The sequence below is a fragment of the Varroa destructor genome, unplaced genomic scaffold (assembly GCF_002443255.2).
Source record: "Varroa destructor unplaced genomic scaffold, Vdes_3.0 BEIS01000005.1, whole genome shotgun sequence".
NCBI lineage: Eukaryota > Metazoa > Arthropoda > Arachnida > Mesostigmata > Varroidae > Varroa > Varroa destructor.
Window position 1 is genome coordinate 19,072,939 of NW_019211458.1, and position 27,909 is coordinate 19,100,847.

The following is a 27,909-nucleotide window of genomic DNA, read 5'->3' on the forward strand; positions in this document are numbered from 1 at the left end:
AATTTATAGTCATCGTAATAAGAGCGGTTGATTTTATAAATATATAGCCGAGAAAACGCGTTTTCTACTATAACTATATGCATAGGTATAGAATTTCCATATTTATAATTTCGATATCTTATTAAGAATGAAATTCCGAAAATCGAGACGATTGGAACAAAGAAATGGAAACAGAAAGAATTGATAAGAAGTCAAATTGCAGCATGAATAAGAAACGTACAAGCATACTCCCCATATCTAGCTGCAATGTAAGTACAGGAACTATAGATATAGGACCTCGGTTTGATTCGTAATGTAGCCAACAAACGAAAGGAAATAGAAGGGTTAATAGATGGTAAAAATCAGCCAATATATGACACGCGATAGAAAACGCTTTTAAGAGTCGATATAACCGCTAAGAGGCTTAGCTGGGCCTTTCTAACAATACCCCAAGTCTTCATCAATAGACAGACATAGATCGTGATGCCCGATGATTGCGTTTGGAAAGGAAAATAATACAGCAACATAGATTAAATATAACGGATAATAATTATGATACCAAGCACAAATAGAAATAACAAAGTAATAAATGAAAAGGAATTCTGTCTTACGTTGATGTCACTGTTTTTTCTTCACCTAGCGTTGAGACTTTAGGACAGAAGACCATTATGTTAGGTAGAAATAGCTGAAAAACACTGAGCCCTTTTTACCAATTAAATTCACACATATTACCAATGGTCAAGTAAGACAGAAGCTCTAGAATTTAATATCGATTACCTGTTTTTAATAGCAAAGCAACCTACATAATCCCCATAAAACAGGCTCTATTAGTGTCAATTGTGTCATTTATCGTATAACATTTTTCAGCGTTACACCAAAATATCTCGTTATGATCCTTAGTCCATTTTCTCAATACTTTATAATGTTTACCAAACAAGTGTGTCGCTCATTTGGTTAATCAGCGAATATATTTCTTTTCCTATTTTTTTTTCTTACCTATCACATGTTTCCTTATGATTACACCGAAAAGCGAGAAAATATTTCCTTCTTTTGTATAAGTAAAATAGAGATAACACGGCGGTGCATCGTAGCATAAAATCATTTATTATTTTTATATTTCTCTGTAGCAGACATTCATTAGTCATGCCCTTTACGCTTTTTTCTAATCAACACCCGTTGCCAAATCCGCCACCTGCTATGTATGTCTTGACCTTTTCAATTTGTCGTTATATATATATATATATCTGCAGTTGTAAGTCTTAAGCATAATAGTTGAGATTAGCCTTCTTCTTTGCCTGTACTTCAAGAATGGCATCCATATAGTCTTCATGAGTAACCTTGGTCGCATTACGACGCAATGCGATCATACCTGCTTCGACACATACGGCCTTACATTGTGCTCCGTTGAAATCGTCCGTACAGCGAGCCAGCTCCTGAGAAGGATTAAAAGAAGCAAAATCAAAAAAATGATTGTGTCAGTTACGAATGACAAACTAAGCTAAATAAAAAAGGTAATGCTAAAACTGTTCTCAAATATTTGCACAAGCCGAGAAGCATCGCCATGAAAAACTATCGCAACCTGCACTAAGAAGCGATAAAGAAGCGCAGTAAAACAAATCAGATCGACTAGCTTAGACGCTGAATACCATATGTGCCACTCCAACGAGCTTAGTAATCACGCGTGATTATTTAACCGTCCATTATATTCTTAGCCCATTCAAGTCACCCATTCGAATAAAGAATATGCGAATAATTCATGCAGTCTTTTTAAACAACTATTACAGTTTAAAATTTAACTCCACCATACCATGCTTTTGAGTGTTTTCTGTACAAATTGCTTTCCCCACTACTGCGCATCGAACAATTTCTACAGAATTCGAAAGTTGCTAATATAATTCCGAACCTTGCCGTAGATTTACCATAAACCGAACACATACCAAGTAATGTACATCCTTTTCAACATTCATTTTTCGTGAATGAATCTGCATAATTCGTGCTCGAGCCTCCTCATTTGGATGGGGGAATTCAATCTTTCGGTCGAGACGGCCTGATCTTAGCAGGGCAGGGTCAAGAATATCCACACTGAAAAATACGTCCAACAAAACGCTTACTGAAAAGTATTTCGTTTATGCCAAGCTCAACACAAAGCACTTGGTACTACTTTGATGAACCTAGGAAGCTCTTCGAGGAAAAGTGTATCGCTCTACCCAATATGTACGTTGCTCATGTCGTGCTTCTAATGGTCTTATCATAACTAAAGCGTAACTGGTAGCCACTGCACACTCGGAAATTATTATTGAAGGCCACAACCATCAGCATACAGGAATGAAGAATACATACCGATCTCATGTAAATAGACAGGACAAGTTAGTTTTATGTTGATTTGAAATATGAGTGTTAAGTATTACTACATAGAAAAGGTGTTGCACCTTCCACGTACCGGTTGGTGGCTGCAATAACTTTAATGTCATCGCACGAACTAAAACCATCGAGTTGATTCAGTAGCTCAAGCATGGTCCTTTGTACTTCACGGTCACCCGCCTTCTCCGAATCAAATCGTTTTGTACCAATCGCGTCCAATTCATCAATGAAGATGATCGCCGGTGCCTTTTCCTTGGCTAGTGCAAACGCGTCCCGAACGAGCTTAGCACCATCACCGATAAACATCTGCACGAGCTGGGGTCCGGCCAACTTAAGAAATGTCGACTTTGTCTGTGCCGCACACGCTCTTGCGAGTAACGTCTTACCTGTTCCAGGCGGTCCATACAGAAGTACTCCTTTTGGCGGGGAGATTCCTAGTGATTGGAACTTGTCCTTGTGTGTCATGGGTAAAACGCAAGCCTCGATTAGCTCTTGAATCTGTTTGTCCAACCCGCCTATGTCCGAGTACTGTTCTGTCGGCCTTTCATCTACCTCCATGGCCTTAACACGTGAATCATACTCGGCCGGCAAAGTCTCAAGAATGAGGTAGGAATCTTTGTTGACACCCACAAGGTCGCCAGGCTTGAGCTTCTCGGCATCGACCAAACCAATTACCGGTAAAAAATACGTCTGTCGGGTCGAAGTCTTGATGACAGCACATTTACCTTTACGCTGTGAGTCCAGATCGACGTTGGCGCCATCTTCTTCACCGAGCTCATTCGGGTCGACATTCAAGAGCTCAATCACATTTGACACAAGATACGGAAGCGTCTTGTTAACCTGCAATGCGTAAATTGGCATATTTCTCCTATCACGCATGTTTTTACTTAAGGAATTAACACGTATACTAAGCCACAATTAAGGTAAGCCTAGAAGTTAAAGGGTAAATAAATAATAATAATCATATTAAATTCGCAAATCTTGCGATAAGGATATCAGCAACTAAAGGACTTAACGGCGTGTTTTATCGGCGTGTCATATTAATTTAAAGCATACCATCACCATATTACGAAAAAGAAAAATTAATAATTTGGAGATATCAGCATTACTTAAAATTAACTAGTCACACACAATCATTTGAAGCCGTAAATGTTTCTTTTTAATGAACCCAATAACTTGAATTAAACAGTGTCGAACTAAAAAAAAACATTGCAATCTTTGTGCCCGGAGAGTCCACACCAATACAAACACCAAGCGAGTGAGCATTTGAATCTAGTAAATGGATAAAGACTATGTTACTAGCTTGACTAGTTACCAGCAATTGGGCTCTACTATCTTATTTCAAACTTTCATAAGAACGGCCTGCGCTATTTATCTGATTTCAACTTGTTGAAGCTTCCACCTTAAATATTTTCATTATCGCAGTTGCCTCGCGCGGACAGTACATTTAGTACTGTGAACATCATTATTCCATGCTAGACTACATTACATATGAGACAAACGATGTCTTGGAAAATGACACCGTCATCTACCTATTATATACAATATATTATACAACGCTATAAAAATGTTATCTGATTTTGAATGCACTGTGACAGTATATTTACCAAACAAGTTACTTTAGCAGGTTAAAACTATGCATCTTTTGAGTTATATTAGGGTTTACATTTACCCAGAACAACACTGACCAAATAACATCGTCTCCATCGTTTTCTAGGCCATCTACATCATATCATCCACCTCGCGTGAGCTTAAGCAATTTTTCCAATCACTATGTGAGGTTATATTAATGACGTGGTAAAAAATTTACTCGCAGATCAGTTGGTAATAACTGCATGTTACCGACCTACTCATATAAATGAAGAGCTTATTTCCTGTCAGGAAATAAAAAATCGTGTAGCTTATTCCTTTTATAAACTATACCTATATTATCTAATAAAGTTTTGCTTCCACATAACAAGCTCGTGGAGCATCGCCATTTTACCTTAATTTTTTCTGTATTCTCCTTAATCTTCTCTTTTTGAGCTTGAAGCTCATGCGAAATTCGCATTGTTTCACTTTTCATAATCTTCACTTCGGTCTCTAGCAACCGGGTTCGGCTAACTAACTCATCGACAGAATACCGCAAGACTTCATCCGTGATCACATCACCGTCCTTCATTGAGTCAAGTGCCATTTTGCTGACTGTGAAGTATGCTAAAATTCACACCTAAACTTTAGCAAATGCTAAATTCCCTGTATATAGAGATAGTTCGAGCCCACCACTTCAAGCAAGAAGACCCCTTGGCACCCAACCGAATCGAATAATAATGTAAACAGTTGATCGGCAACTCACGATTGTATCAGTCAACGCCGATGGGTAATTGCCGACGCATCACGATCTCGCTTTCGCACTGGGTAGCCCTTAGCGCGCGAAAAACTTGACTATATCTTTGCGCCAGGCCCTGCAGCTGCTGACGTTAATACGTGGGCAGGTCCGATTGCCAACGCCATCAACATGAATCCGGAATTGACTAATGTTCACCACAATTTGGTGTTGTCAGTCAAAAGAAAATCGTCCTATTAAAAACAAAAAGTCATCCTTGCTTAATAGAAAGGACTCCCTCAAAGAAATCATTTAACATCTCATAGCCAATCATCTGTTAAACGGATTCAACTGATTGAATTTAAGATCGACTCGACGATAGCGGGCTTAAAAAGTAGAATTGAAAATCACACAAGAAAGAACACACAGCGAAGAGCATTTGCGTTTCAAGAACAACGCTAATGCGTTAATTTGATGTTGCTCTCATTTGTTAGGGTTAAAAGGTGTCATTTTAAATATTGACATGAGACAGCAGCTGTACCTCTATTGTTGCTGTTGTCGGCCACTATATATTCCTAAATCAATTAGTTTTCGAGAAGTGAAAATATATGAAAGAAATTATCTAATATAATGTTTTGGTTATAATTTTGATGTTAATAAGTAAAGCGGTAAGATTTTAAAAGGCATTTACTTGAAGAGCCTGAAAAATCATTTATATGGTTATATTACTCTTTATTAGTGTACATTAGTTTCGTGGTGCTTTCTCGCACTCAAGTTCTTCGCGGTCTTAAAAAACAGCGAAACAATACATTCTTTGGGCGCGCATATTCGCAGCGAATCCTGGGAATGGTTGGGAATAAAAGAGTTTGATACCTTTTTATAGGAATAAGATGAAAAGCTTACCAATTGAGGAAACTTGTGTTGTGATTCAACTAGCTTGGTTTAAGGATCATTCGTTAAATAGTTCACGGTACAATCAGCTTTATCGTTTTTGTGTCGTTGTTTTCGAAAGTTACACATTTTACTTATTAGCCACAAATGTATATGCGATACCTATTTCAGTATTTTCTTGTCCCGCCCCCCCACTCAATGCCAATATATATATTTTGCCAAGGCCTTTTGATAGTCAGGTTTTCTCTGGATAAGTAGGTTACATTTTAATGGATACTGGCTTCATCTAACTTTATAATTATAGCGTTATCTTAAAAGAAAATTTACAGATAGACCAAGCAGGCAGGGAAGTCTACTACCTTACCTATCTATAACTGAATTATGAGCACCGCGTGCGGAGCAGGCTTTAGGAAGAAGGCAATTCACATTATGTTACTTTAGCCTAGCATTCCCTAAATGTTGACATTGGGCCCCAGATTCTAATACGTAATATTAGCCAGACAATTAGATCAGACCGAGCGATAAACATTCGACTTGGCCTGTTCTTGAATTTAGCACACAACGTCGTATGACTTAACAGAAGCGACACCTTTAGTCTATACGGAACAATGTACTTCGGGACCAGTTGCAATGTTAAACTTTCCCGCGCCGAACGCACATTCAAACATCTGCGTTGCTGGCGGTCACTAGGAGGTCTTTAAGTGACGACGGCGCTGCGGTCGCTCGACTTGTTGTGTTTACGTGCTGCCTAAAATTGTGAAAAATTGTGAAATTTTGTGTAAAATGGCCCAGAATTCAGGTTAGTAGTATACCAGTAGATATTGTGGGAGTGACATCTAATCGCTGGCAGGTATTTCGACCCAAATCGTTTCCAATTTCGATACTGAATTGGAAACGTTGTTGGCACAGCATTAGGCTCCGCTAGGCGAGTCATATTTTTATGAATTTTCCTGAATAACTCGATGCTGTGGCAGCGAATCACTAATTTTAACATTAATGTCGACCTCCGGGAATATTGCTACAGCTAAAATTTGCTACCGTAGATGTTGGTTTGACAATTTTTACAAAAAATCCTGTTCAAACTCTGGGCGGGCTTGGGCTCCGCCGGCAGAGAGCTGATATTGTCCGCGTTCGAATCTAGTCAGCGTACAGTCAGCAGCTGTTGCTAGTAAGTCTCGAATAACACGGAGTTAATAGACACCCCTTACAACATCGCAATATCGGCACGCTAAACGAGTGCGGCTGCCAATTCGTTTCGACATCTTGTCGGTAACTTTTTGATGTTGCCTAGCGTGCAAAAGATACGCAATTATGTTACAACTGTTTGGATTTGAAAAGCTCAAACGTACTACGCCGTATTCTAGAGATTCTTATGTGTTATGTGTTATGGTTTCTTGAACGCCAACAACCAATCTTACTAATCCACCCTGGCAGGAACAATGGTGTTTTGTATGAAGTCGAAGACTTCATGAAACATGTCGAAAAAAATTACCTGGCGGGCATTGTTCGATGCAAATTGAAGAGCAAAAAAAAACCAAAGCAACAAACCACCATTTACCCTACTCTTCTGGGTGGTAAATTTATCAAACATTTATAAATTAGTTAATAAATAGGTTTATGTAACTTTTAGACAAAATTTGAAGAATGTCAGCTCGTATGCGTTTTTACTTGGTTATAGAAATATGCTGTGAAAATTAATCTGAAGAGCTCAATATTTTTATGACTATAATACCAGAGTTGAACATAAAAAAATAGCTACAGAAATACTTTCACACATTTTTTTTGGGTATACATATTTTTACTAGCAAGATTAGACTTAATGGGAAAAATATTGTACGATTTAAAGTTAGTTAAAAGGATTACTCATGAAATCACATTTTAGCATTCATGGCAATTAATATGGCAAAAATGGTTTTTATATTAGCTGTTTATGGGATTCCTTGGTACATGTATCTATGTGAACATAATGCATAACAATGACAAAATATTTTAACGTTTGATTACCGATGGAAGACAGTATAATAATCGTTTTACTAGTTATTAAACAGTGTGTTTATTTTAATGCACTTCTTCAATAATAAGGTAGACACGTACTCATATAAGGGTAAATATGTAGAAATTACAGCCTAAGCCGTGATAGGTGCCTTTATTTTTACCTATGCGTTCCAACGGCACGAAATCGTTATAACATATATTCATATACTTTGATCACGCAATTCTTAACTAATTGAAGCCGTAAGTATTTCTATAACTTCACAGATTTTGTGCAACATGGAAATAGTGACTTAAAAAAAAGCTAACATTTTTAACTTGAGCGGAAATAAATTATTTGGTATTAAGTAACATGTGGCGCTTTTCCTTTACCATTATAAGTCTAAGGAGTTATATGTATGGTTTAAGGATCTTTACTTGTTATACTGAACGACTGCGGCGTAGCACAAACCGATGAATCATTAAAGGTAATCAGCTCGAGTGAAGCTACCTAAATAATAAATATATGTAGGTATTGTTACAAGGTTATAAGGCGGACTTTGAAATTAAACGACTCGCCTTAAGTCCCGCTAACAGACGAAATTTAGGTGGTGAATACATCGACCTTTCTAAAAACTTGTGACGAGACTTTTAGAAACCAGTTGGGTGTACTACAGGAAAAATTAGTTTAGAATGACAAATACTTTCAGTCTCGAAAATTGATGTTTAGTAGTAGTGAAGTTCTTATTACTTGAAGGGCATAGCGCTGCCGAAATCAATCGATTATTGGAAAAGACAGAAGGCAAAAAGATCTTGAGCGAAAGCACAGCAGATAAATTGTGCAATTGTTTCAAAAACGAAGATTCGGGCCTTAAAGATCAAGGAGAAAGTGACCAGATGATGGGACCCGATGGACACGAAGACAGTGCCACAATCGAGTAGGCTTTATGAAAACAGAGCTCGGAGTCGAAAAGCCCCGTCGCCTCAAATTGGCATTTCACATGTAATATGTTGCAGAATCGTAATCCAAATAGTGAAAATGCGGAATGAAGGACGGGTTTTTCGTGAGTTTATCTGAGGTTAGTTGAAAATGCCAGTGGTGTATTCCACCTGCTGTTTTTGGAACTTAATAATAAAAAATCTGTTTGAAGACATAGGATCGCTTTGAAGGGAACTCGAGTTCGGTGGCAACGTCGTACAAATTTAGACGTAAGTTAATGGTAATACTTGCAGTGAAAATCAGGGGCATATGATACTGTGAAATATACGCCGAAAAAGAAACAATGAATTCAGTCCACTATCTCAAGTTACTCAATATATGATAGATCGTTTGTGCGGCAATCGAAAGTACGTCGTCCTATGATTTGGTGACAATGTCAGACTCCATTGCTCTGCCTTGATTACTTCCTGGATTGAGCAAAGGAACATCCAACGCTGACTTCAACCCACTTAAATCTTCCATTCTAGGTCCATGTGATTATGGGGCTTTTCATACTTAGGACACAAAAATGCAACTGGTTGGTAAACGTATTCCACTATCGATTTACTACGAGAAGCCATGGATAGAGAGGTTACATATCGGAATGCGAATGGTTGGTATATGAATGCCGAGAAACTGCCAGAGATACGGGACAAGTGTGTAAAGTATAAAAAAGAGTACCTTTAACATATACTAAAAAGCCTTCATTGAAGCCTTAAAAGTTATTAAGTTTCGAAGTCCACCGGCCTCACTGGTAAAAGAACTTGATTTTCTGTTCATATGAATGCCGTTTTCCCATGTTTAAGCCGATACACTGTTTAGGAGTGTCTCGGGGTGCATGTAATAACATGCTGCAGATATATTATCTAATACGGGTTTATAATATTATAACGAATAACTTACTAAAAACAATGTTAAACTACTAAAGCTGCATATACTCTTGTGTAATACCGCTTAAATAAAATCATTTATTCGATACAAATGGTTGTTTGTTATGCAAAATGCGTTATGGATATAACAGAACATCGGCCCTTGGCTTAGAGATAGATACAGAAGCGAAACGCCATGAGCTATTTTTAAATTTCGGTCCGCAAAGAATGGCTAATAGCTATCCCACATATATATAACAAGCACATTTCGAATGTTCAGAACCATCGGCAGCTATTTAACTGCTGACCATCCTACTGACGTATTTTATTAACAGTCAATTCAATCCGTCAATGTATCTAATATATTGTAGATAGGCTTCAATAAATCACAATATACTGATGCGATTTGTTCTGACTGCGATACAATCCTCCTTAGGCGCAGGGTTTCTCTGCAGTCGGGTGGCTACTGCATAAAGTGCATATCCTGCCTATTTCAGTTCAACCTCAGTTTTCTACCTGGTTATCTTAGCCAGTGTAATGATGTAATATATATTTAATGCTTCGAAGAATTTAATGTATAAGTCGAGAATCCAAAATGTGCTATTCATTACAAGGTTATGAGCTACAATTTTGTGACTTGAGGTTTTAATTACATTCTGGTTTATAATTCGAGCTCAAATAAAAAGATACTTGCACTTGGTTTCTACATTTTTACAGTGCTAAAAAATCGATAAATAATGTGCAGATGTTTATTTCCTTACATCTTATATAACAATAACCAAATTGTATTTATTTACTTCTGCTGGTAGTATTAATGAAAACTATATATATACGGATCAACGACAGAGTATTCAAAGATAAGGGAGATTTTATAGAATTATTTCGAACACCTTGGACCATATGAATTATTATATAAGTTTTGTTGAATTTTTAAAACTAACTTGTATCCTAAACACGATACTAGTGGGAAACGAGCAACATGATTTCTATTGTAATTTTCTCTACATCTGAAGCATTTACATATATTGCCAGGCTCATGGAAGCCTGGTTTCCTGCAGAGCCTATAGTGGAACTCATGCACGAAAAGCGAATAAGAAGGTCTCTATTTAATCGGTTTGTCCCTCTTCACTCATTGTTCCTCACCGCACCTGAAGCAAATAATTCCTTTTCAATCGCCACGAGTTTTCGCTTCCAGTTTCTATAGTTTGTCTTACAGGCTTCCGTCGCTGGGAGCTCAAAGCGATGACGTAGTTCTTGGACATCAGTGGCGAAAGAGTACCTACAGAGACTGTATTAATTAATCCTTTGTTATGTTAAATTTGTTACCTCTGGTTAAAGGACGTCGAAAGGTCAATATATTATATCATATAAATGGAGAGACTGGTAATTAAGCTGTTTCTTAATTCTGTGTGCAATTTTAACACGAAGTTCAAATTTCTATTAGTGAAAGTCGAGCAAGATTCAGGTGTTATCAGAAGTATTCACAAAATTGGCGCGCTTGCTCATCAAAATCATTATGCAGATGTTCTTTACACTGACGTGCGATCGACGTCATAGAATAACGGCAGAAAACCTGATATAACTCTATTCTACCATGTAATAATAGCAATTTGATATAAATATAAAATTGTATTTGGTGTACTTGGTATATTTTCTCACGGAGCTGTTCTTGGCAAACGATTGCCAATGGATTGGTTTTGTCTCTCGTTAATCAGATCTTGCAATAGCAGGCAAGAAAAAAATGTCTACGGCTAAGTATTAGGAAAGAAATCAATTCATTTCCTATACGAACTTGCCGATCAGGTGGTTTTTTGGAAGCCGTGAACGCAAGTTGAACAAAGCTCATTGATTCAGATATCACCCTCACTATTGCCATTTTTATTTTACATTTTCGTATATGCCATTTGTATATATAAACAGAAATTATTTTTATATTCTTTGTCAGGGCAAAACGAATGTCTGGGTATACTGTTGACTTATTTTTGTGAAACTCATTAACATCACGGCACTATCTAGCCATAACAAATAGGTTACAGTTGGTTTATTTGCAAATACTTTTCATATAAATAAAATCCCATTCCAACACATTCCACTATTTAGATAAACACTAAACACATCGACATATTTTTTCTTCGACAATTCTATAGTGCTGAAAAAGGGCCATATTGACTATTCATGGTAGGTGTAGTGTTAAGCTCATCTGTATGCAAATAAATTTTATTTCTAGCACATATCACTTCTAGGGGCCACTTCAATACTGAGAGAGGAACTGTACGGTCAGGCTGCTGTTTGCTTACCGTAAGGGAAGTTTACTTGGGAAAAATAGACCTGATTTACAGTATGATGCAGCACCAAGTTCCCGGATTTAGACGTGCAGTTTAAACGTAGATAGGAAATTACTATACATAGATTTCGTGCTACGTTAGTCGTAGGTCAGAAAAGGAATTTATTCATAGTTTTGTACCGAACTTTTTTTCTGCTTTCTAGACCACCTTTCTGTGCTAACGCTTAAGGTTCATACTAAAATAGCATCTGCTGGTAAATAGACAATGCACTTCAATCAGAATGTTTAGAAACAGGCGTTGCTGTGGAATATTTCAGGTAATCAAGATACAACAGGACATGACATGGACACAGAAACTGTGAGCGATGGAACTAATGAAGCTGCTGGTGCTACAGAAGGCGATTCGATACAGCCGCAGGAGATTCTTGAATCTGAACATGGCACTGCAGAGGTAGGTTTTATGGTGGCTATCAATAAAAACTTCTCTTATTTAATGAGCAGTTATTGAAGGTACGATTGGATGTAATTATTTTTTGGTACGAGCTTATTAACTATGATGTACCCAGCCTAGTTGTGTCGACTGTATCCATACTTCGAAACCTTAAAGAAGCATGATTGACAAAGAAATAGCAGGCACAAATTGCATTTGTGTGGTGTTGCTTAAAAGTCTGTTCAACCATTCTACCCGGACTATTAGTCATATGATTTCCTGTCATAGAATTATAAAATTGATTTGGCGCAATTAGTGGATGATTCTTATATTTGGTCAGAACAGTAGCATAAATTTATCACCCGCTGATAAACATAATAAGTGATAAAATTCAGTTTTCGCCGAGTTCATATAATCGCAAGTTGGTTTTTTTCCTTATTTTTGTGCGAGCTTTAAATTGTTTAAAAAACAACACGGGCTGTTATGTTGAGAATCATATAGGTACAACTCAAAGTTATAAATCGGACGTACAAATAGTAGAAATTGAAATTACTTGAAATTGTTGATCTAGGATAATATTAAACAAGTTAGCTCCCTCAAACCGTTTAGAGCACCATACAATTGTTTCAGGATGCTAAGCAGTCATTAGAAAAAGACCAGATAAAGAAATTCGTCAATATTTTCGGTATAGCATGAAGCAGAGTCTATGGAGGGTGTCGAAGAGGGTCACGTTCCACATGTCCAGGTTGAAGAAGGCGACGAAGGACGGGTAGTCCAACAGGTTGAAGATGAGTCGCCTATAGTGGCTGTCGATGAAGAGGGTAGAGTGATTGCCACTGGTGCGGAAGCTGAAAGACTGATCGCCGAACATCAGGCAGCAGTCCAACAGCAGCAGGAGCAAGATCAGCAGCAGCAATCACAACAGCAGGACGAACAAGGTTTGTAGAATTCAAGATATTGTATCGTTAAAATATTATTGAGTAAGAAGCGGAGGACAAAAGCAATGAGTTAAAATTACATATTGGCTAGCCATATCGCATTAAGACAATACGAACAATATACCATACCTTATAGTACCGGCTAAACTAATAATCCAAAAGCATCTAGGCCAATTTCTTCGCCTAAAATGACTACAAAGATTTCCTTTACCTTTGTTACTTTTGTGCATCGAAATTACCTTTTTTTCTTAAAAACTCTCGCGAGATAAAACACTTTGTAGACTTCACAAAAATTAAAACCGTTCCGATGAACTGATTTCACATACGTCAAGTGCTAACCGATGCGCGCTATGCTTTGGGAATCACTAGCACTATTAAGAAATCAACCTAGCGGTATGAACTGAAACTATGAGAAATATACGCATCGGGCAGCAGAAGAGTGAGGCAGGATACAAACTGAGTTAAACATCGGCAGGCAACTTCCTCAGGGTTTTGAGCCTTGGTTTATGTAACAAAGTGCAACCACATTTACTCCACAAGCGCACTCAAGAGAAATATGTAATATAACATAGTTATACATCATCCGTTTAGGTGGGCCACAAAATTCTCACATACCTTGTCTGATACACTTACTGGCGACACATCGTTATCAGTCGTAGACTGTACGGAATGATATCCGCACCAATCGTGGAATAGTAGAAAAGTCTATTATTGTCAGCAGAAGCTGATCACTGGCATCATCTGTTGGGGATTGCTTGTGGAACGTTGAAAAAATGAACTGAGACGCGCGCTGTCCTTTAAACGCTTCCGCGTTGTTTCCTAACGATGTTTTTAGGGGGTATGTTTGGGGTACTGAGGTGATATTGGGGCTCAGCGGTGCTGGAATGCTGGCTGAAGTACTGGGTTGCTGTATACGTGTGGTGTTTTTGGAGCACATGTACATATTTTTGTTTTGCTTTTATTTCAAACAATACTTTGAGTCCGACCTCTTCTTTGCTGCCGACTAAATGTGTTTTGTCACCTTAATCAATAAAGCCGTGGACGATTCGGTGATGATCACCCAGCCGGTGAGCGAGGATCAACTTTACCAGGCGGCCGCCGACCAGCAGCTGATGGACGCGGCCACCGGCGGGGATATTGCTGCAGCGACACAACAAAATGATGGTACAGTAGCAGCATCAACAGCGCAGTCTGCTACTGTTGCTTCGCAGGCTGTAGCTTTAGCGGCCTCGGGGGCTCAACAGGACATATTACAGCAAGCCTTTGAGGAATCCGGAGCTGGAGGAGAAGCGGCAAACAATGCCGAGCCAGAACTCACACCAGGCGAGCTGGTTGAGCAGGCGGTAGCACAGGTTCATGATGGGGAACCTGACACCCACGAAGGAGCCGCAAGCAGCGAGGCGTTCCCATCCACGGGTGGAACCGGGGCAGGAAGTACGGCGCCGGCAGTTGCTCTTGGGGCTGCACCAGGACCCACTGATACAGGGACAGTAGTTACCAAACAGGAACAACAGGAAAATTTGCCTCCACTGGGCAGCTGCGATAACCCAATTCAGGTAAACTGACAAGCAGGTCAATGAAGGGAGTCTTTTTGCTTGCCATATAGGCCAGTATTACTACATAGTCTAGTAGATATGAGAAACAGTAGCGCGAATTCATAACGAGCGATTCTAATTCCACAAATTGATTTCGTCCCAGTGCAGATTCCAGCACAATGACTATCGAACTAAATGCGGCGTCACTTCAACAACGGAACGACTTCAACTCAAGTTGCTGTCAGAACTTTGTGTTCTGCTATATTTTCGTTGTAGCCTGTAAATACGCTGAGAGGTTCTGTCAGAGACGTTCGTAAATGGGCAAAAAAATATTATGAAATATTTCGTTCTATGTGGCTTCAGAACATGCATCTGTTCACTAATTTTATTTCGAGTTTTATTATATACATGTAAATCGTTCTGATGATATATTGTTTTGACCACAATTAATTCGACTTAACCTTATGAAACTCAGGCGTATGCAATAATTTCTGTGACGTGCGTAATGAATGATACATAATATTAAATGGTCTGTTTTAGCTATTTTAAATTTAGAGATACATGTATAGAGGGAAAAGACATTGAAAGTTGAATAGATTCGACAAAAGTAAGTTTGTCGCTTCGGGAATTCGACGTTTATGCAATGTATACGTAGCTGTCTAAAAAAAATTTGGAAATTATAAACGGCCGCTAGAGCAAAGCGAGATCAAACGAGTCGAAACCGACGAAGCAGACTCTAAGATTAAGAGCCATTTATTGATATCGGATATTATGGCTTAATCATTACACTTTTCTGAAAGTAGTGTTTAATAAAGTTGACCGTATGTTTATGGGTCTCATGAGGCCTGGCCGTGGTCTGCCTACTTTTATACCAATTGCTCTATGTATTCATTTTCTCTTACGAAAAAATTAGCCACACTTGCTTCTGGCATTATTTATTTTTATGGACTTGTCAGCGGCTATCAAACACACAAAAAATAAGTGCATTATAATGAATGTTTGAATCTCTCAATGAACCTCGCTTCTGAGACTAATAATTCTGCATTCTAAAAATATGCGCATGTCGGCTGTTTTTACTGAAGAAGGGCAAACTCTCCTCGCGATACCTTAGAAAACAAGTTTCATTATTAAAAAAATACGTCTAGGAATATTAATTTCCTTTTAAACTCTGGGCATTGATAGAGAGTTACTTGGAACGAAAGTAACCTGCTTGAAAATGTTTTATTTTTGGGCTATATATATATAATAATGTATAAGAATAATATATATATATATATATTATTCGTATTCATTTGCGTAACGAGATTCCAATTTAATTAATGTTCTACAGATTATCCAGCAAGGCAATTCATATCACTCAACCCAGACTCTCAGTCCAGATCAGCTGCAGCAGATCGCTCATGTCCTACAACAGCAGCAAGTGGCCAAGGCAATTCAGACAGGTGGGAGTGCTGTCGTATACAATCCGCAGACGAATACCAGAATAATCTATAGAGTGATTTACCCTGAGCGGAAAGACAAAAAGGAAGGCATAAAGCCCGTCGGGGCCGCAGCGGCGCGGGCACCGAAGGCAACGAAATTGCCTAAAGTTCATCCCAAAGGCTACAAGGGTCGCGGACGACCTGCCAAAAAGTACGCCTTTCACATATAGAGAAGTACTTTATACGAAACATTGTTCTATTAACAATTACTTGGTTTTTGGAAGCAATATTACATATGTTTATAACGTGTTTCTATCTAAAGATCATCGTTCCATGATGTTAAAAGAAATCCTATTCTTACTCGTACAGATACGACGATGACATTAATCCGGAGGGCCCGTCGTTAACGAAAGAAGAGCGAGAGGCTTTGAAGAAGCAAGTACCTCGGACACGATCGGGTCGTATTAGTCGACCGCCAAAATACATGGTTCGCGACTATAAAAGGATTCATCATCTTGACTTCCACGAAGAGCCACCGCCGGATGAGAGTGACGGCGGCTATTCAGATATCGAAGGTGTCGAAGTTGGAGAAGATGGTATTAAAAGAAAACGCCGGAAGCTTGTCGGTAAGAGAGGCACAGTGTAAGCAAAATCATTTGAAAGTTGATTGGTTTAGAATTTACCCTTAATAATTCCGGCGTTTCCACTAAATCTGTTTTTCATTGTGATCTGCTATATACATTATAAAAGACATTATCTTAATGTCTAACTGACATGATTAACCAAGAATCATTTTGTTCAATACAACTTATGCATTAAGCAGACACTGTGCTGGTGTTCCATTGTGTCTACGCCACATCTTATTTTATGGAAAGATTCCTGTAGCTCCTAATATAATAATTATTAGAAATGTGAGTATACTTGAGTGTTGCTGGAGTAACGGAGTTGCTTTCTAAACTGCAGATTTAGATCACCATTATAGGTGATGTATACAGGACACTGCTTCAGGAACAAAAGTGCTGCAGAGGCTGGCCGTGATACTTTCTTTGTCTGCTTTGTTGGTGCTTACTAAACTTATCCTTACATTTTTTCTTTAGTATATATTAGTGGTAAATGTCAATGTGATATAGCAGTGGTATGTATTGATGTAAATATATGATGATTTGATGTAAATTGCAGTGCGGCTCACCAGGGTGCCTAAGATGAAGAAACGAAAGAATTCTTTATCTCAACCGGCCCTGTTTTCCTTTAAATATAGCTTGTTTTTCCATTTTGTATATGCTGTATTTCAGTGGGAACCGATCTGAGTTTGACTGGAAAACTCAAAGCTTACCGTTGTTCCCAGTGCGATCGCGCTTACATTTCCGAATTACGGTTGCGAAAGCACTTCCGCCTAACGCAGCACGGAGATCCAGATAATTTGCCACCGCCAATGAACGTTGAGGAGATTGTTCAAAGCGATGATGATGGCGAAGATATTGAGAGTCAACGGCATCAGGAACAACTAGCTGAAGCCGCACGAAAAGAACGTGAGGAGAAGGAGAGACGTAAAACACAGCCGTAAGTTTCCTTAAAATAACTATGATTTGCTACTAGGTGCTCCGGCAAGAAGTTTTACATATAGATTTTATCAAACAACAAATCGATTTGCCAAAACTCTTTAGATATTTTTTACCGGCAAGTGTATCTATGGGCAGAAACAAACAATATGCAACCCGATACTTAACCTAAGTAGCTCAGTTATTATAATTGTAGTCCACGACCTACTAATTGTATATTTCTGCTCTGCGTTTTTGATTGCGATTAATCAATAAAAGGCGGAGCTATGCCGACATGGTATCAACTCGCCGAAAAAATCGTCTTCGAGAAGCACTTCGGCAATGTACTGATAAAGAAGTTCTAGACGTTTGCCTTTATCGCGTTGCCCAAACGGCAACGATGTGGCAATTTTTGCTCGCTAAAAGCGAGGACGGTGACCCACCGGTGCCTGATGTGTCAATGATGCTTGTGAACCTTGAAACCCTCCTCCAGCAGACTGATCGACTTGGCAGAGAGTTCATGACGCCGACAAATGATACTGAGGTTTGTTTTATCTATTAACACAGTGCAATATAACTGTAACCCATTTCTAACCAAAAGTCTAATACATAGCCATATACCAGAAGATTTTCACTATAAATAGCCTACGCCTATAAAAATAAAGTTCATATTGCAAGAAGAAGTTGTTATATCTACATAGATATGGTGCGTTTGCTAATAGTATTTTTGTAGCTCTTAAGTATCATAATTGACACCTTGACCTTGGTTTGTTAGTTGATCTAATTCTTAAGCTGTTTTATTTTGTAACCTATCGTATTTGAGGTTTTTTTTGTGAATAAATTGCTATGCATTGGAAACGCCTTTTATCATGTTTTTTTTCGTCTGAATGATGATTTTACAGGGCGACGATTTAGTTGAACTTGTTGACGAGATGGTCGCAGCTGCGTTAGGCAACAAAAATTTAGGTATGTACAGAATTGACCGAGAAGCATATTTGCCTGAAACAGACTTCCTTGTCAAAGCGCATCCAATCTACCGGCCGGCACCAAGTGCACGGCATCGCGCGCCAATTCGGGTGCCCGCATCATCATCGGTGCCAGGAAACGTCTCAGGTGCTGGCGGTTCTGGACTGAGCCGGCCCATAATCAGCCATGCGGCCTCGCCACTTCACAAGACCACTCCACGAAGTATTGTGCAGCCAAACATTATCATTAATCACCGACCAACACCTGGTTAGTGTTGCAATGTTGTGTAACAATATTGGGCATGATGAATTCGGTCTGCACATGTTTTATGATTTGGGTCCAGTGTTTACTTATTGCATGGCTCTAGCTCGGCATTTGTTATAACTCAAAGGGTGCTTCTTAGAAAAGAGGCTAACTCTAGCCTTTTTGAGCGATGTAGACGCTAGGAATCTCACATCTTAAGCACATGTATAGATTATTGGAAGAAGTATCCCATACTTCTTTAAACTAAAACTAATGCGCTGGGCATCAGTGGGCATTCAATTCCTGTACAATTAGCCTGGTTTTCAAACTTCGTATTTGATTTTTCTTTTTCTGTGCAGTAGCTGTGTCAAAAATGTCGATGTCTCATATGGGAATTATGGCACCGCCGTCAATTGTGAGACGTACAGGTAACGTGAAGAGCTACATTCCTCAACCGCAATCGGCAGTAACCATGACCCCGAGCAGAATGACACCGAACATTCTGAGTTCACCAAAGCCACAATTTCGAGTAGTAACGGCCGCCCCCCGTGGTGCGTCCCATGTAAACAGATCACAACCTGGCACTAGTCTACTTCGGGTATGACCTTGTAATAATATAACTTTCTTTTCACTATATTTAGTATGTAAATATCCGCGTTTGCTTTTGGCCTTAGACAGTAGTACAGTATATGATGCACCACAATATGTGCTATTAAATGCCATATTGACCTATGTAAAATCAACTCTGCTCAAGGCCGCGCCTGGTTCTTATTCCGCTGAGTAGTATGGACTTATTAAAGATTATTTAATTTAATATACACCGCGTAAGTTGCACCGTATATCTTTTATTCCATACATATACTTGGCTTCGTAGGTTTCGATGGACAGGACGGTAAGGAAAAGTCAAAAAATTTAAAATAATTAATGCTACCTGACGAACTCATTAACAATTAATTGACTCACTGTGTCGTACCTCATCTACTATAGCATTCCGGCAACGTGACAAATCCACGAGGCGGGGGTATCACGCGTGTTACCCCTCAGTCTGTTCGGGGTACTTCTTTGCTCACTCCGCAGAGTGTTACTCCTGCACAGCACATCCAGCAACAGCAGCAACAGCAGCAGCAGCAGCAACAGCAACAACAACAACTGCAGCAGCAACAACAGCAGCTGCAGCAACAACAGCAGTTACAGCAACAGCTTCAACAGCAACAGCTTTTGCAACAACAACTCCAACAGCAGGCACAGCAACAACAACAGGTGCAGGTGGTGCATCACCAGTCGCCACAACATTCGCAGCACCACGTTCAGCAAGTCGCTGTATCACAAGTTACTGTTCAACAACATCAACAGCAACAATTACAGCAACAGCACCAACAAACAGTTGAGGAAGAGGTAATAACCAACCCTGTGCTATGTAATAAGCAGTCATTGATTCGCAATCTAACAGATCTAGGGCGAGCCTGTTGGTACCACAAAATTTTTAAAAATGGCCGGTGACGGCCCAAGTGATTGGGTCATCTGTATATAATTCGATGTTTGGTACCAGAAAAAAATCTGCGTTTTTCAACCATTAAAAATGCTGGTTTAAAAAAAGATTGTTGATAGGTTTAATGATAATCATTTGTTTTAGGTAAAGCTTAGTAAGGAGGTTTTTAGTCTAGCTTTTTTGTGATGATTTTAAGAAACTAACATTTTGCGATATGATAATAACAAAAGATAAAGCAATTGCAAGAATAAGACATGTAGTTTTTTATCATAATGTTTTTTATATCATTATTATTTTCTGTTAATCTAGGAGGAAGTCAGTCTGGTGGTAGGCCAGGTATATGAAGATGAAAATGGTCAGCCTGTTGTTATTAATGAGGACGGAACTGTGACGCCGGTATCACTGCAGCATGTCCAGTCTCATGAAGGTGCCGAGTCCGCTGTAGAGGGTCAAACAGAGCAGGTGGACGCTTCAGGAATGATGGAAACCGCTAGCCAGGAAGCTACGACAACCGCCGCGTCATCGCAGGCCACCACGATAACAAGTACCACTACCGCATCAACAATAATGCAGCAATCCCAACTAGAACAAAAGGTTCGTGAATATATCATGCATATGTGCCACATCTACCAAATAATATCTGAAAAATAGGCGATACCTGGAGGACCATGCATGTTCTTATTCCCGCGCAAATGAGTGCAGATGAAAACTTCATTAGTAGAGAGAAATTCCGTATTCAGTATGACTTCATTTAGGTTCGTAATTACTTTGAAATAAGGACAAAGTCTCGACTAATGAGCGGTGACCTGGGAAGATTAAATACAAGGATCGGGATGAAAGCATTAGCTTACCCGTAGCTCATCACGCCAATTCGAATTCGACAGTAGATGATACTGTTCACTATAGGTTGGAGTTTTTCTATACTTAATGACGATACTTTCTTTCACGTTGCTTAGTGAAATTATCCTTAACTGATCCTGATATTTGAAATGTTGTGTTCCAATAGTCTCCAAATACACACCGGATAAGCGTAAATGAGATCACCTCCAAGCTACGTTCCCAATGCTGATCGACGGTGATGACATACTAAATCCTTTATGAACTTGATTTGGATAGTCGGCTTTTGAGTCTTCGACACTATCTGCGAAGTACAACACATATTTGTATTGCATGAGTAGAGATGTAGACACAGTACTTATAAGTCGCTGGAAGTCGACGTCTAGGAGTGTGTTGCCTTATCACGGCTGAGGATATTGTGGAAAGCATTCACGATTCAGTAATTCGTGTTTTTAATTTTCATATATTCGTTTGTCAGTCTTTACTAGTTACAAGGTTCATCTATATCTGCTCGAAATGTTGTAAGAACATCGGACATTTGTGATATGATGTTGATCATACCTTTCCTATTCCTGCTAGCATTCGGCATCTCATTATACCTTTCCTCCTGTAGTTAAATTTCACAAAAGGGAAACGTAAGCGACATACTGTTTTGAAACATATTTGTATTCCCAAACTCGCGTTACGAAACCCAATCCCATCATTCTTCACATGCTCGTAAATATGGATATAAAGATCAATGAATGCCATCACGATTATGACTTACGTTAGGGTACGTCTGCAGTGTCAATCTCAATATTATACGTTACCGACTAATAATGTGACAGTTTCAAAATGAAAGTACGACAGTTGTATGCGAACATTACAGGACAAACCTGATGAGGAAAATGTGGGAAAAGAGTGCCTGTTATCAAAAGTTATAAAGTCAATTTTGTCAACTACAGAGGAAACGCCATTCTACAAGGAGGGTGACAGCGAGGTGGGGCGGTCTTTTTCTATTTCAGTTATTAACAGTGAACCGAATTTTTTTGCTCCCCAGGTAGAATTCATATTGAAATGAGATTGTTTGAATCCATAGTCTTGATGCTAATAAGTTGGTAAGAAAGTCTCTTCAGTATGTTTTACGAAGTTTGATCATTGCGACGAACTTCTTAAGAAGATTCGATACGCTTGTCATACAGGTTTTTCGTATTTTACGTCCGATACTTAAACATTACGGCTTCCGCTCATTATTATTACGGCTGGTTTGTAGCGCGAGAGGAAGTGCTTCGGATCCAGACATTATTTGTCGCTAAGTTTAGCCTGCAAACAGTTACCCATTAAACTATTGCAAGGACGATAGGCTTGTTATAGAAATATGTCTGAGAATACGTTTCCCTATAGATGGGGTAAATGTTTGATTTCTATTTTGCACCTCTTATGCTACGGTTGTAAACAAGCAGGAACTGACGGATTCTTAAGCGGAAGAGTTTGCAGTTTGCTATGGTGGAGCGCTACAGTTTGGAACAGCGTTTGTTTTTCGTAGAAATGGGGAGTAATTATAATAACCCTCCGCAAGTGCTGGAGAGAATACGAACGGCATTTCTTGTTGACGTAGGTGGCGATTAATCAAGGAATTCGATGGGATTGGCCTACTCGCAGATAGAGTAGGGTCAGGAAAACCATGAACTAGAGGAGAAGTAAACCAGATAACTCCGATACGATTGGCTGCAGCTCGCAACAGTGTGCACGACCTGAACGCGACATCATATTTAGCAACCTGATGGGAAGTACTCTGCGATGCCTTATGAAGCAAGGGGTGCATTTTTATACGTACAGGGTACACTTGATTCAATAATTACAGATTCAGGATTTTCACAAGTACCGTTTACTTGTCGACCAGATGTTGCGCTGCAAGGCACGTGTTAATGACTTCTTCGACCACATCTTCTCCTTTGATGCAGTTTATTGCAAACAGAATGATTATTTGAATATTCAAAATTGTTGCATGCAGACTTCAAAGAACCTGAGGAAGTGTTAAACAACGACTTTATTGCAAGGAATCACTGTGTGGTGTGTTGTGGAAGTGCCATTAAACCCTTTTTCTTCAAGCTCTATTGTGACACAACTTTTTCTGTGTATCAAAATGAAGCTACTGGATGCAAATCACCTTTGGTTTTAACGAAATGGCATAACTTGCTGCAAAGCACGAGGAACAATAAATTTTCATGGAAAGATGGTTCCAGACTGGGCGATCTCATTGCGCGACGGCGTTATCGAGTGGCCGCTACGATCCTGTAATTTGATTTGTCTATTTCTATGGGGCTTGTGAAGGACGGAGCATATAAAATAGCGCCACAGTCAATAAACAACCTGTCCTCGTGAAGTGATTGGTTATACCGATGCTGAACCAAGACTCAAATTTAAGTGAAAAAAATCAGGTTATGCGTGTGTTCTTTGAAAGGACATTTAGCTGATATTGTTTTTCATGCATGATACAAACTAAACCTCTTGAGTTGGGCTAATGTGGTAGTCAAAACAAGCACAAACACCCTAATAATGGGGGCATTGAAATAGAATACAAACATCTGGCCCACTTTTCAACATAAGTGTTGTTATTTTCGGAAATCTTAATTAACTTTTCGTAACAAATAAATTTATAGTCTAAGAAAGTCCTGGAAACAGAGTTTATTATGATGAATTCCTCTCGTAAATATTCTCCTCTATAAGTCTTATAAAAAAGACGTTGGTAAAGACGGCGTTTAGAGTTGAACAACCTACAAGTGCTAAACATCGCACTGAATCATTCATCACACCCTATTAAAATCCTACGATATAATAGCCATTGCGCATTACTTCTGGTCAAAGCGGGTGGGAAACTGATTACTAGGTACGATGGTAACAACACTTTTCATATTGTTTTGGGGTATGTGTCTCGATTGCTGCAGGCTCTCCAATTAAGATACCAAAAAATAACTTGCCACAAATGACAGGGCCTGTAGAGAATTTACTGTACTCGTCTGGCTGGGCGCGATACAAATGTATGTTTATTCAAGAGTACGCGTCGCGCCGTTTTTTGTTTTAACAGTATCATTCCAGTCGGTCAGTGCACCATTGCACCTTTAACTTTAAAGAGACATGTGTCGTTCTACCTGATTTTTTCTGAATCTATTTAATATTCTTAGGGCCGCTGTGGTTATATTTCTCTCTTGCGGAAATCCGTCTTCCGACCAAAACATGATTAAACTTTTAGATCTTTAACTAAAAGTAAGCTTCTTTGCATCGGTTAGAATATGAAGATGCTTCTTTATATCGTATTTGGCTTACTGGGAAGACTTCCTTACCAACCTAATGGCATTAAAAACCTGTAAAAGAAAACGTGTTTACATGCTTGTAAAAAAATGGGAATCCGATCATTTTCTTGCTTATTTTTTTCTGAATTAGGAGCAGGGATTTGTTTTGTTTTTGTCACTCGATGCAATAATACTGCTCATTCATACTGCAATACGAACAGCCAATAACGTGGTTCTGTATAAACTTACCTCACATGAACAAGCTATTATTATGTTTACAAGAGTATATTTACTAGTATAACTGAGTGTATACTTGAGCAGTCATGTTTGCCCAAAGGTGTAAAGTGCCCAGATATTTCCGATGAGATATAGAAGGCAAAAAATTGGCTACGACAAAAATTGGCACGGTAGAGTTTCCTGCATTTCATCGTTCTTTCTATCCGTAATTGTCCATATTTTGTCTAAGTCAATATTGAGGGATATATTAGTAAAAGGATATTTTTTGCGCTTTCATTCCAGGCTGAACCTGAAGACGAAGTACTTTTACAGCAGGGTGCCGCTCTTGAGCAGGCCATTCTTGAGAGCGATGAGAATACCACCGAAGAGGCTCAGGGGCAGGAGGAAGGCGCGACGACCACCGCTACCGTGACCGCTGTCATTGGTGAAGGCGAAGCGGCCGTAGCACTTGCGCTGTCCCCTGATGCCAACGGCCAGATGGTCAAGCAAATCGTGCTTGCCGATGGACACGTTTTAGGTACTTGCACTTCAAGCGGGGAACTCTCATTGGGCGAAGGTGTGCAACTGCTGCAGCAGGAAGATGGCCAGGCTCTACTTCAATCAGCACATAGCAACATTCAAGTGCCACTGGACACGGTTCGAGTGCTATTACACATGGAGCAACAGAGCATTCAGGAGGGTTAAATCTGCTCAGACACTGCACTTATTTGTGTTGAACTATCTGAAATGCAAACAATTTGAAGACGTGCTCATTGATGAACACAAACGGTGGTAAAGACATCCCGTACCCTTGTGGCTGCTTTGATGTGTTTAGCAAATGAGAAACGAACTGATTGCTGGCAAGGAATCGATTTATGAATAGACAGACAGGCATACCTATATACACATATATTTTGTGAGAAGGTTTAACCAAGGGGCATTGAGCCCTTGTTGCGGATAAGATATAAGCCGCGGCATACACCTATGATGTCTCTATGTCCAGATTATAACTATATACACCTAGCGTCCTTATGCATGACAGCTAGTGCTGCTTTGGTACCCGGTATAGTTTAACGAGCTTTTGAGTTGATCCATGAACCGTAAAAGTTACTGGACGAAGGTTTATTATTTTCTATTATAACTATTATTAGTGGTCCAGCATTATTAATACTATCATTTAGTAGCTTTGTACAACATTTTCGTGATGGACATGTGCGCCCAAAATAGTAGTTGGTCCGTAGGATAAAGAAAGGCATCTTCTAGTAAATAAAAAGACTGAATTGTAAGAGACGACATACGAAGCCCAATTAGCAATTGGCGCAAGCCATTTCAATGGCGTTATGTAGAAAGACCTCTGCGAAAAACGAGCTCCATATTCAGCAGCAATGGGGGAAACACGCCACAGAAAACGAGAAAACGCAGAAATAACAATAGCAACTGTACTAACATACCATAAAATGAACTATTAAAGAAAGTTTAAAGATGTTTAAATGTGTATACAAATGCATTGTGACTAAGTTCGATGAACTTAATAAGTCAAGGCAGAAACCCGTTATTTTAGATAATTATCGCGACCGCGCTTACTAATATTCTCATAATGAATCATTAGTGTGTCAGGTTGAGAAGGAATGAGAGCGCCAGACATCTAGGGGAAAACTCAACAAATTTCATCTGTCCACGAGAAGCTCTCGGGATATTCATTGTCACTCGGACTGCACTCGGGACATTGATATGATTTACTGTGTTTTCCTAACATGTAAACATCTAGGTCATCATCCTCTTAGGTATTTTTCTCTCCACCGTCCTGCTACGCGATGGTTGGCAAGATTGCAATCATTATTCCTCTATAAACTTTTCTGAACGCATCGGCAAATTTCTGCCGAATTTTCGGGAAAGCTTAAAAAATTCGTGTTTTCCAAAGGACCCCAACCTGATGGTACAATGGATTTTATCAAAAAAAAAAAACGAATTTTTCAATGGAATGGTCAGAATAGTCGGCAAGACACTAAAAGCCTGCAACATATGTGTATATTTAAAGCGGCGCTAATTAGCTGATAGCAAAATCATTTGCTAAGTAAAATTAGACTAGCCTGATCTGGTAATATAAAGATGCGACACGGTATTGCATATTATGAAATATCTATCGATCTTGATTACCTGGTGGTTGTTTACTAGGGAAGCTTAGATGCCTTAGTTAAGTAAAGTGTTAGTAACTACGAAAAGCCGCCGCAAGTGATCTAGGGGAGATGGACGTATTAATACGGCATAAGATCCGATTTAGCAGTAAAGGTTAAATCCAAAGATTGTATGCATGTTCGTACCATGATGATGAGGCCAGGCCCAAAAGGAAATACGGAGAACAATTATTCAAACACGCTAGCATAAGTACATATGCAAGCATCACACCGAGACACGGATATACAGCTTTGTATAAGGCGAGATATATATATATATATATATATATATATATATGTCCTGACAAAAAATATAATATACTATGTACATTACCGAAAATTCATTATAATAACTTGCTGTTTTAGACGGCAAAGCACTGTATTTTAGAATGTAACAAGAAAGGCTGCATCAATAATAACAGTTATTATAATAAAAATGGATATCACCGAGTCAGTTAATGTTAGCTCGAAGTCTCCTTATTTTAAACGTCTTAACATTGATAGGGTTTCGTTGTTGATCTATCATTGTTATTTTTATCTTCAACTATGCCATTTTATTTGACTGAACGATCACTTCAGGAAGCTCATTCCAAACAGTGCGGTAGTTTATATATATATATATATATATATATATATATATATATATATATATATATATATTACTAAGGGATCGAATTTGGCGTAAGTGACGGAAACCTTTTTTATGACAAGGGGTTTCATAAACGCTTTATAAAGACAGGCTACGCTGCTAATATATAGTACTGAGTACGATGTGCATTGACTTTGTACAAAGTATACTTTGATCACGACTAATTCATAATAGCTGAATCATTGTTCTCTGTAAGATACACGAGTTTATTCGGAAGCATTAGTAGTCACAATGCCTATTTATGCTATATTCGTGCCCTCTGGCTGTGCCGCCCGACCTGTATGACGGCACCACGGGTGTACAGCACCTTTTACTAATGCGAACCTCTGCTTACAACTTTGTCCATCCACTTCTATCATAACTTAACGTCAAAGAGTTATCCAATTCTATTCCATTCCCATTCTAGCCTAAAATATCTTTAGATCTGCTTGGCTGGAGGCCAAGTTCCCAGCTCCAACTCGTTATAATTACAATAGCAGCGTGTTACATTGCCTTGTTTACCTCTTTGCAGTTCTTCGTGCGTTCACATTGCGGCTTTCTTGATGTAATTCTGCTGTAGCAC

General features: G+C 39.0%; 2 protein-coding genes across 6 annotated transcripts; one reads left to right on the forward strand and one right to left on the reverse strand.

Moving 5' to 3' along the window:
- Nucleotides 1-1,060: 1,060 nt before the first annotated feature.
- On the reverse strand, nt 1,061-4,674 carry Rpt5 (26S proteasome regulatory subunit Rpt5). The gene is made up of 4 exons (XM_022808250.2): nt 4,325-4,674; nt 2,420-3,180; nt 1,917-2,061; nt 1,061-1,412 (listed from the first exon to the last, which is right to left on the reverse strand). The coding sequence occupies exons 1-4, from the start codon at nt 4,514-4,516 to the stop codon at nt 1,239-1,241; spliced, it is 1,272 nt and encodes a 423-aa protein (XP_022663985.1). The 5' UTR covers nt 4,517-4,674; the 3' UTR covers nt 1,061-1,238.
- A 1,551-nt stretch (nt 4,675-6,225) lies between these two features.
- Nucleotides 6,226-27,162, forward strand: LOC111251505 (uncharacterized). Of its 5 annotated transcripts, none has more exons than XM_022808142.2 (14): nt 6,226-6,335; nt 11,957-12,090; nt 12,761-13,007; nt 14,043-14,563; nt 15,873-16,174; nt 16,333-16,589; nt 17,256-17,523; nt 17,781-18,045; nt 18,404-18,734; nt 19,070-19,308; nt 19,698-20,105; nt 20,509-20,793; nt 21,905-22,015; nt 24,828-27,162. In XM_022808142.2, the coding sequence occupies exons 1-14, from the start codon at nt 6,320-6,322 to the stop codon at nt 25,227-25,229; spliced, it is 3,786 nt and encodes a 1,261-aa protein (XP_022663877.2). In that variant the 5' UTR covers nt 6,226-6,319; the 3' UTR covers nt 25,230-27,162. The 5 variants fall into 5 exon arrangements, with proteins under 5 accessions (XP_022663877.2, XP_086846492.1, XP_086846494.1 ...); XM_086990366.1 differs by lacking the exon at nt 6,226-6,335 and adding an exon at nt 6,496-7,110 and having other exon boundaries at nt 19,073-19,308; XM_086990365.1 differs by lacking the exon at nt 6,226-6,335 and adding an exon at nt 6,498-7,110.
- Nucleotides 27,163-27,909: the final 747 nt, after the last annotated feature.

Coding starts and splice junctions, on each gene's coding strand:
- Rpt5 (XM_022808250.2), bottom strand. CDS start 4,516: ATGGCACTTGACTCAATGAAGGACGGTGATGTGATCACGGATGAAGTC. Junction 3,181..4,324: donor AGAATACAGAAAAAATTAAG/GTAAAATGGCGA, acceptor TACGCATTGCAG/GTTAACAAGACGCTTCCGTA. Junction 2,062..2,419: donor GTTATTGCAGCCACCAACCG/GTACGTGGAAGG, acceptor CGTATTTTTCAG/TGTGGATATTCTTGACCCTG.
- LOC111251505 (XM_086990365.1), top strand. CDS start 6,909: ATGTGTTATGTGTTATGGTTTCTTGAACGCCAACAACCAATCTTACTA. Junction 14,564..15,872: donor GCTGCGATAACCCAATTCAG/GTAAACTGACAA, acceptor AATGTTCTACAG/ATTATCCAGCAAGGCAATTC. Junction 16,590..17,255: donor AAAACGCCGGAAGCTTGTCG/GTAAGAGAGGCA, acceptor GCTGTATTTCAG/TGGGAACCGATCTGAGTTTG.